The 11,146-nt window shown below is 31.7% G+C and overlaps 1 protein-coding gene across 1 annotated transcript; it reads right to left on the reverse strand.

Annotated features, from left to right (window-relative positions):
* Nucleotides 1–544: 544 nt before the first annotated feature.
* Nucleotides 545–3,244, reverse strand: LOC107648464 (GATA transcription factor 9-like). The gene is made up of 2 exons (XM_016352319.3): nt 2,891–3,244; nt 545–1,327 (listed from the first exon to the last, which is right to left on the reverse strand). The coding sequence occupies exons 1-2, from the start codon at nt 3,242–3,244 to the stop codon at nt 545–547; spliced, it is 1,137 nt and encodes a 378-aa protein (XP_016207805.1).
* Between the last annotated feature and the right edge of the window lie 7,902 nt (nt 3,245–11,146).

Below are 11,146 nucleotides of genomic sequence, written 5' to 3' on the forward strand. Positions count from 1 at the left end.
CAAGGTGACTCACCAAATACTACAAAATTCATCTAATTTGAAAAAGAAGCAAGCAAAGTTAAAAGAAGTCTAGATTTAACTTTCCTTTTCTAAGTCACTATATTCATCATGACATAATAATAAAAATGAAATTAAAATAAGAAAATACTATAAATGACTCATTTTTTATGTATCAATAAGAAATTCTTCATGTAATCATTTTAAAAGAAAGTGATGAATTTTAAGTGAATACATAGAAAAATAAGTTACACAGATTATTTCTCGTAAGAAAACCGCAATGATAAAGCCAAAAAAATTGCCTCGGTGAAATTTTGATAATTGGAGTTTGCCAAATATGGCCTAAACAATAACAACTTGAACAAACCTTAGGGTCATGATTAAACTAGTCTATGTGAACTCAAATTTCAAGTGAGGAAGAAAACTTATCCCTAACAAAATTGAAAGAAAAAAAAAAGAGTGACATTCTCTCCTGACATACCTTACTCCGATCCACTACAGATTAAATTACCTGAGCCTCCATTATCGTTCTACCCTACCAAATCACCTAAATCAACTGCCTGAAATCGGGCCCAACATGTTGGTGGATCAAGTAATCATCAGCGTTTGTGGGTACATCAAACATCATGTTCTGGTGATGATGATGATGTTGTATGAACTGTTGTTGGTGTTGATGATGGTGTTGTTGTGCTCTCATCATCTCCTTTTGTCTACGAAGCTCCAAAACCTTTCGATGTGAGTTAGAGTGCTTAGTTAACACAAACGTTGGGCTTGCCGCGGGCCTGTACTCTGGCACAAGACGGCCTGACTTGTACCTCACACCACAAGCATTGCACAACGTCTTAGGGCCCATGGGCCCAGTCCGCCACTGCGGTGTCTTGTCCGTAGCACAATGCAAGCACTTGCGACCATCACCAGAACCACAATCCCCACCTTCTTTTTTTCTGCCTGTTGTCTTCCCCGGCTTTTTTCCGGTGACCGGAATAGTGAAGGACACTGGAGTTGGAGTAGAAATAGGGACCATCACATCAGGTTCTGATGATGATGACGTTGTGGGAGTCGGAGTTGGAGAGAGTACCAGTAGGCGCGAAGTCCAATTGCATGGAGGCACACGAGACCGCTTGCTACGGGCCTTGGCTGGCACTGACACTTCTGAGTTGAATATTGGGCTTTTTCTGTTGGGCTCTGCGCGGAACTTGTGGGCCTCCGATGAAGCATCATCGTTTGGTCTCTTCATTCCTGAGATGAGTTGCATCTTTTGTAGATCCTCACTGGAGAAGGATTCCTCCACAAAATTGGAAAGCCATTCTAACTCTGCCAGGTCGTCATACTGCTTTTAAATTTTAAAACCATAAATACATGTATTAGTTTGGTATTCTTTTAATAATAATTCTTCACAATTATACAAAAAGTAAGAGAGATATCTATGTTTAGGAGTACAAATAAATATAGATGTACCTCTTTTTGTATTGTATAGTTCTCTGTTTTGATTAAAAACACAATGATATAGATCATAGTATCATACTACCAATGCTTATGTTAGTTAATAATGTTCATTTATTTTGTCTAATTATTTTTTTTAAAAAATAAATATTAAAAATATTTCTTTAATAATAATATTTTTTTATTTTATCTACTAAATATTATAATTATAAATTAATAAGAAGTGACCATTTGTGCTACGTTGGACATCATATGTATAACTAAACTTTATAAATAATTTAATCAAAACTCACATTTATAACTAAAATATAAATAAAAGTAGAAAAATATAAAGATTTTTTTGTTTGCATTCATAAAAATTTGATTATTTTGTTGCCATTAATTATTCAACTAAAAAACAAATAAAACATGTAAATATATATATACAGATACATAAAATTAATATTCTGTTTGTACAGAATAACTTTACAAAGGAGATAGAGATACTTGAAAAAAATATTACGTTTAATAACTAGATTTAATAATTTATAAAATTTTTGTAATAAAAATTTAAGAGATACTTGGATTGAGAAGGAAAAAATGTGATATATAAGCAAAAAATAAAATTTAAAAAATGAAAATTCAAACACCAATGTTCTTTATTTAAATGAAAATTAAAAATAAAAAGGTTTTACTTCAACACATATACAAAAGAAACAAAAAAAAAAAAGCGTAGTTTAACAATCCTCTACAAAATTTAATTCACTACATTTGGCAGTAGTTTTTTTAGGCAACACTATTTTTGGCCTAAAAAAAATTGTTTTCATACATAGTAATCTGTTATATCTACTGAAAATTTTAATAAAATCTTACCTTTCTTGAAAAATTTTACAAAAACAAATAATAAAAGAAATCAAATTTTATAACTTTCACAATGTTAAAACATGCATGTACTTTTTCAGAAGGATCTATGATATCAAAAATAACAAAAACAAACATGATCATAAATATTCTACAAGAAAAATTATTCAATGTTGAAAAGAGAAAATGATAATTTTTGTTTTATTTGATTCATTTTGTGAGTACATTAATAATCTATATGATACTTTTAATTTTAAAAATTAAAATTTTAAAATTAAAAAAAGTTGTAACATTAGGTATTTATTTATTAATATGAAAGATCTTTATACATGAAATAGAGGAAAAACTTTTATTTACTTTGTAAAAAAAACCTAAAGAATTCTCATTACAATGCCATCAATTTCAAAGAAAAAAAAAGAAAACATTCATGAAAAACCAAAGTTTATATATATAACATTTTATACCATCATTCAATTAAATTTATTTCATAAGTATGAAAATTTTTCATTTTACTTAACATTAAAGTGATTATTTTGTCTATATAAAGCATCTTTTACACAAGAAGAGAATTATATATATGACTAAGATATATTTAAAATATATAATATACCGGAACACAAAGTTCACCAGAGAAATGACCATCCACAAGACTCCGACTACCAATATCCGCAATGATACTGGGTTCGCAACCAGAGAAAGAGAAGGAGGAGGAATTGCAGCTTTCAACAACGGTAGTATTAGAGGAATTGGCTGAACCAGAGTTTCCTGTGACAGAGTCCAAGGTGGCAACAACACCGTTATTGTTGGCAATGATACCGTCATCGTTCGAAAAGTCAAGGAGATCTTCCACGATGAAATTGTCTCCTGTGCTTACAGCGGTGTTGTTATTGTTATTGTTGTTGTCGCCATCATCAGAGGTGAATTGAGAGCAGAAGCTGTTTTGAAAAAAACTTGGTGTTTCCATCTTTGGTTTTGAATATTTTAATTTGTATCTATCTATATATGCGTGTGTTTAGATTGCAAGAGTAATTAATAATGTTCTGGATTAGTTAGAAGGGGAAATAAGGGCAATGGTTATGAGTGAGAGAGTGTAGCGTGTTTGAGGCACAAAGTGTGAGAAGTAGTGGCTTTGAGTGGAAGACTGGAGAGAGAGAAGGAGAAGTGTGTTTATTTGCGCTTGAAGGGGACAAGGGAACACTTAAATTAGAGTATTTAATTATTTTTTTATTTTTTTATTTTTCTCTTTATTTATCATAATGGGAAAGAAAAACATGTTCCTATTACTAAGGGAATGAACTGAAAAAATATTTCATGTACGCTCAATTTTAGTTACTGATAAATCACTCACACTAAATATATAAATTAAATTATCTGTGTTTTATTTTATATTAGAATTGTGATATCATAAGTCCTTATTTCAATAATAAATATTTTAAAAGAGTTATAATTTCAATATATATATGTAACATCAATAGTTTAAACTGAAGTTATTTATTGTGCTTTCAAATGGTCATATAATCGGTGATGATGAATTTTGGTTTTGGAAAGTAATATTGTAAAATTAAATTAACAAAGAATAATTCTCATGTAAAACATTTGTATAGAAATATGGTGCTACGGACTTACAAACTTTTTGTTAGAAAATCTCACGAGCATCAATTTAAAGTACTAAATACTCATGAGTCTTACCATTTAAGGTTTGATTTAGACATTCATGACATCATTAATTATTTATTACCATATAAAAATTAACATTCATAATATAAAGTATCTCTTTACTAAGCATCAAGAATAATTTATTATATTCAAAGATAATCAATTTAAAACTCTTTTAAAATTTAGATGGGTGAGATTTATAGTTAAATTTATGTTAAAATATTTACCAAAAATGAAAAAAATTCCACTTGTCATTCAACGGATAATAAAAACAGTATATAAATTTAAAAGCTTACCATTTACACAATATTTTTCTTTTTAATTATATCATCTAATATAATTGTATAGCACTATAACACAGCTAATAATTTAAGTATTAGGGTTATATTCATTTAAAGGTTATCAATTTAAAACTCTTACGGAAATAAATCTAGTGAGATTTATAGATAAATTTATGCCAAAATAAATTTAAAAAAAAAATTGGTTCCTAAGTCATTTTTTTTTTGGTGACTGATTCCTAAGTCATCTAACAATTTAAACCATTTCTTCTTAATATATAATTACATTTTTTTTAGAATTTATTCTATAGAATAGTGAAAAAAAAAAGTTTAATCTAAGTTGATTATAAAAAAGTATAGATAACCAACTATATATGTAGTAAACTTAATTTTTTTTTCATAGTTTTTGATGTTTTTTTATTTTTTATATTTTGAATATATTTTTGTTATGTTTTGAATATTTTTAAAATAATTTTAGATATCTCACTTTCATTATGTTTTGAATGTTTTTATATTCAGAATACATTCTTCTTTATTATAATTAAAAAACTTTTGGATAAAATTAAAAATTTTTTTTATTACGTTTCAAATATTTTTTTTTGTAATTGTCGACTGTTTCTTTTTGTTTTTTATGAATTTTTTTACTGTGAACGAGAATAAAAATAAAATTAGAATAATGACTCTCGAGTTTGGGATACTGTTTTCCTTCTTAATGGGCTTTTTTTTATCAGTAGGGTGTAGTTGTTGTACCCCTAATTAATTACATACCTAGGAGAATTGTAGTCATATATTAGGATGAATATTTGTTTGTATATTTATACATGGTACACAATTGTCCATTCCACTTATCATGGTCATCTTACAAACCTCATCATCCCTGTTTCTCCATTTATCATCATTATCCATCTAGAGTAGGGGTGGCAATATGTACTCTATCTGCGGGTACCTAATCTGACCCCACCCGGTCGGGTAGGGTTGCCAACCCGATGCGCAGCGGGTAGGGTAGGGTGCGGGTAGAGTTTTCGTGCGGGTCGGGTAGGGTGTGTTGAGCCTCAACCCTATCCGACTAACCCGCACCCTATATATGTATATGTTATATATTTATATAAAAATATGTTTTAAGTGATGTTGAACCAAAGACCTCTCACTAAATGCAAAAGATCCTTAGTCATTAAAAAAAGATCATTAATTGATAACTTAATAAACTTTTTTTTACATAAAAGTCACTTCTATTTTAAATTATCATCAAGTTATATAATAATGTTGCATCTTTTTTTGTAACCCGCGGGTAGGGTCGGGTACCCGAGTTAAGAGCGGGTAGGGTTAGGGTTGAGATATTCTCAACCCGCGGATAGGGTAGGGTTGAGTTTATATAAAAATCTCAACCCGCGAGTAGGGTTAGGGTTGGCTCCAAACCCTACCCTATCCTACCCATTGCCACCCCTAATCTAGGATTTTCCAAAAGTAATATATATATATGATTGATTTGTTTTAGTGCTATTAGTTTAAAATATAATTTGCCTATACTAAGGAACTTCTGCATCAAATTTAGTGAATGATAGGTCTTCGAGGTCGACAAAGAAAATGAAAAGTTGGGTTAAATGGCAGTTGAAGAAATAGGAGGTAAAAGAAGACTTGGTATAAATGTAGATAGTGACACATATCAAAGGAACAGGTAGGTGAAGAAAGGGGGGCATAATTAACATGTGTTTAAATAAACAAGTTTAATTTTAAAGGATAAATTAACATGAATGTAGAGAATATTACTTAGTTTTTAAGTTGTAGTAAGAGCATAGGTATTTGTCCTTCTTGAACAAATGACAACAACAATGTGGGTAAGTTTAGATAACAATTGTCGAAACTGATATTTATACATTGATTAATTGTTCTCATAATTCACCACACATCATTTATGACAAAGAAAAAATGTGTGTAAAAAAAAATGATGTATGGTCGATAATGATCTTTATCTTTTATTTTTGTTTCACATAAATCATTGTAGGAATCCAACTACCATTGAAACGAACAAGTCAACTCAATAATAATAATAATAATAATAATAATAATAATAATAATATTATTATGTAAAAACCAAAAGTTTATCAAACTTCATTGGATGCATTTTAATTATTTTATGAATTTAATTAGGAAATTAATTTTTAGTAGCCAATTTTAACTATTTGAAAAAAAAGGTCTCATTCACAATTTTTTTACTTTTTCTTTAATTTTTCTTCCTTTTAATACCATTCTTAATTATTAATACCACTATCATTTTATCTCTTCTTTATCCACTCGCTTTAAATTTAAAATTATAAATCCTAAATCCTATAAATAGTAAAAGTTAAAAATGTAATTTTGATAATAAAAGAAAAAAAATTGATATCCACTAATTTAAAAGTTAATTTTCTACGCATTTTTGCAATCTAATTAGTTGAATAAGAATTTTAACAAAGCAAAATGTAACACAAATATATATATATATATATATATATATATATATATATATATATATATATATATATATATATATGTTAGAGTACCAGTAGAATTTATTATTTTTGATCAGCAGTTAATCAATATTTAAAAATATAGGCTAAATATATTATTAGATTGTTAGACTAAAAAAATTTAATTGATGATTAAAATATTTGTAAAAAATAATAAATTATACTTACCTTTGAGCATTTTTTCTATAAATATTCCTATCACGTTTAAAATCAACGTTTTAAAATTTTTTTGCTAAAATAAGGAATGGAAGAAATTGGGGATGGAGATTAGGGAGGAAAGAAAATAACCTGTGTTGCTACACGTAAACCACACCACTTCCTCTTGGACAAGATGATAAATCCTTAACAAAAAAGAAAGTAGTATCATGCCATAAATCTTCACGCAGGAAGATGGTTGGTTCAAAAATAAATTTATGATGCCGAAACCAAAGAGTACTTAACTTACTCATCACAAACAGGAGGGGACAGGGAGCCGCTTTGTGATGGGACTGGACGGATAGATTTTTGAGGAGTCAGGTATGAAGCTGTTGCTGGAAGAACTAAGATCCTCTTAGTCTATTGTCTATGCTCATCCAGGTATTGTGAGCGCAAAGATTATCTGATGCCATATGTCGATGGTATTTAAGATCATTGGTCAATAACGCTTCGTTTGCCACAAGCCACACAAAGATACGGAGTTTCTGTGGACCAACCATCCTCCAAACTTTATCAAAGACAACGGCTCTCTGATCCTCCAAGAAATTGACATATAAGTTGTAGGCTGATTTAATGGTGAATTCTCCATTGGAATTTGGGGACCAAGCAATAAGATCATCCCCAAACCAAGTTCAGGTGGCTTTTTGGTAGATAAAATTGGAATCCAATCCTAAGGATATCCCTAATCCAATTCTAGTTCCAACGGTTTTCATTTGTAGACTCGCTCACAATCTCATCCAACATATCACTTGGCCTATCAAGACGTGAAATTATTAATGATGGGAATAAGATCCTCTCCACACTTGTACACCCTCACCCATAAGTCCTTTCGGTTGTGTAGGAGCTTCCAAGCTAGTTTTATCACGTTGGCGGTATTCAGCACTCTTGCCGATCTAAGACCGAGACCACCCTGGTTCTTAGGTGAGCACATTTTCCCCTAGCTCAGCAAATGTGGCTTTTTACTTAAATTGGCACCACCCCGAATGAAGTTTCTGTAGATAGAATCAATTTTATCGCAAACAAACAATGGGATCTGCATAGTTTGCATGATATAGGATGGAATAGTGGCTAAAGCTGATTGGGTCAAAGTAACCCTGCCTGACAAGGAAAGATTGCGGGATTTCCATGTGCTTAAGCGACTCGTCATCCTGTCCACCATAAACTGGAAATCACCCATCTTCACACGACCAAGTAGGAGGGGTACTCCCAAGTACTTGCAAAGATTTGGGATTAGGCGCCTGCCTAACGCTCCACTTAGCTCAACCTTTCTATCCAAAGAAATGTTATCAAAGAACAGCACACGAAACTAACTTTCTGTCTAGATACTCTACAAAAAAAAATCCAGGATACCTCTGACTATCTCCACTTGTTCCAACGAAGCTTCCCCAAAAAATAATATCGTTGGCAAAACATAAATGAGATAGGCCCATCTTTATTAAGTTGTAAGGGTACCTAATGTAACAACTTTACTATCAGACTATCACGCTTTTGACTGCGTCACTCTGATGACGAAGATATTACGACGACTTCTATATACTTAATAATAAAATAGAGACTTTTAACTCAAAATTGTATCGCTGTTTTCTTTGAAAAATCGAAAATTCTTTTTCTTTTTACAAACATGCATGTATATAAAAACATACAAGAATTCTTATACAAGTAACTACTAATATTACATAATACATATTATTACAATCACGATTTCTATCCCTCTTACAAAAATATAAGAATAAAGGCCAGAAGAAAATTATAACGTTGTTAAGCTGCCGAAGTTTGTTACAGATGATTGAAGTTTGTTATAGATATTTTCTGATATAACACGTGATAAGTGCTGCTACTATCACTATAAAAACACTACTTGTTACAGATTTCCTCCCTTATTTTTCTTTCTATTTTCTATATTCTACTTTCTACTCCTTCCTCTCTCTAGAGTTGAGTTCAGCTCTCGTTTATCATAGAGCTTAGGTTTTGATACCTTTCAAATTTTATCATCCCCATTCGCTTTTGATTTCTTGATGCTCCGATCAATGAGGTCCTCCTCCTGAGAAAACTTCTCTCCACTACAAAAAAAAAGGTTTATGGTCACGGTGAAAAACTGTGACCATAACTAGTGAAAAGGGTAATCATGAGTCTATGGTTATGGTTTTTGACTTATGATCACGGTTTTTTCACCGTGACCTATTCTCTCGTGGCCATAGACCTATAGTCATAGTTTTTTTTATCTATAGTCACGATTTTAGTGTTCAAATTCTGGCACTTTAGGCCACGTTTTTTTACCATGACCATAGGTTGCTCTATGGTCACGTCGTTACGAAAACTGTGACTATAGCCTAATCTATGGTCACGGTATAGCCTCTATGGTCACCCCTTCCAAAAATCGTGACCATAGCTCATATGATCACCCCTCCTTAAAACCGTGACCATAACCTTATTTATGGTCACAGTTTTCACCGTGGTCATAGCTTATCTATGGTCACCCCTCTTTAAAACTGTGACTATAGCCTATTTTGTTTTACGAGATTTAATTTTTTTTAAAGTATAATCACATCCCAAAATGATGATAATCACAAAATAAATCTAAGAATGAGAAATTCAATAAATCTAAATCATAAAGTTTCATTAAAAACTAGATATCCATTACAACACTAATCAAAATAGAGTATAATTTATCCATTACATGTAATATCGGATAAAGTCTCTTATCAAAAAGTAAAGAACACATCAAAATAATATATTTAGATAACCAAAATCATTATAAGACCCATCTCATCTTATATTTGTATAAAACATATTTTCTTCACATCATATCCTCTTGCTAGCAAAAAAAATAAACATGTTAGAACATAGCAAAAATGTTTTTGATGATGCAGTACAGTTGAGGAATGAATATGGAGCACAAGTTTAATAAGTCAATCAACATTAAAATTTCAACCACTAAACAACAAGAAGCATTTGCTAAGGTTTTGAGCCACATAAAAAGGACATACTAGGTATAATAAGAACTAGCAGCCTTATGCTAACAATCTAGATTCTATTGTAGATTCGCTTAATGTAATACCTTACCACACAGAGTTTTACACCTAGGATGTAAAACAGAAGTGGTGAGGCGCTACGACCTCTAAAAATAGAATACATAAATATAATAGTAGAAAGAATATAATAAAATAGGAGCCTTGAAAAATGGGTAAAACAAAATTCGTAAAATAAAAAGCGCAACGCTCGAGGAAAAGAATTACTTGCGTGCTAAGAAACCTAAAAGCTAAGGATAGGAATAAGTAAAGAGTCATAAGAGTGCCAATAATACAGAGGAACTAGCTCCTGACTCAGCCTGCGAAGCCAAGGCTGGCCGGAGAATATATATATATCCCAACACCCAAAATACAGAATTAAGCCTCTAACTCTCCTTTAGCCTCTATGAGGAACAAAATAAACAAGATTCTTGGAGAGCAAGCTAAGTACATGAGTCATATATATACAAACATAAAGCCCAAAATACACCCAGGACTACTCCGCTTCCAGAATCCAGACGCCTAGCGAGGAGCCTCTCGACCTGCATCTGAAAACAACAACATAGTATGGGGTGAGAACCGGAGGTTCTCAACATGGTAAAGGTGTCACGCGTATAATAAATAAAGTCCTGGGAATGCCAGAGGCAATCCTAGAACTTCGTCATACAATTATAGAACTTAATTTCTAAGTAAAAGCCATGAATAGGGGTAGGTAATCTAAGTATACTATACTCACTTGCCTTAAACCTAACACCTAACACTTAACTAATTCACCATTCCTCCGTCCCTCCGTCATCCATAATTCAGCAGAGACAAACAACCAAACAGATTCACACACAAGTAAGAAGCAGATAGTGCAAGTAGCAAGTATACAAGTAGCAGGATACATATGTTCAGTTAGGCAATCCCAGGTAGTGCATAACAACCAAAACAAACAAATACACATGATGCATGCCTATCCTATGGCTGATGAGGCTCATCTGTCGGATATCCAGCCAACCCGACATGTCCGAAAACCTTAGACTGTCTCCTGTCGTGCATCCCCATGAGTCTATGCATAAAATTCACATTCATTCATCATTCAAATCACTCAATGAGAGCTATCCATACCCGAAAATTTATACGTGCTCGATCACCTTTACGACGTAGGGTCAACAGAGTATTGAGATTCAACTTGAAACACGTAGTGGCAAGCCACGGTTCTTACCCAGAAAAACTCGTA

This window comes from Arachis ipaensis, chromosome B6 (assembly GCF_059453495.1).
Source record: "Arachis ipaensis isolate K30076 ecotype BB chromosome B6, ASM5945349v1, whole genome shotgun sequence".
NCBI lineage: Eukaryota > Viridiplantae > Streptophyta > Magnoliopsida > Fabales > Fabaceae > Arachis > Arachis ipaensis.

Bases quoted from the DNA above. Each gene is read 5' to 3' on its own strand.
- LOC107648464 (XM_016352319.3), bottom strand. From the start codon at position 3,244: ATGGAAACACCAAGTTTTTTTCAAAACAGCTTCTGCTCTCAATTCACC. The intron at 1,328-2,890 runs GTATATTATATA...ATTTAAAAGCAG, and splicing joins CTGGTGAACTTTGTGTTCCG to TATGACGACCTGGCAGAGTT.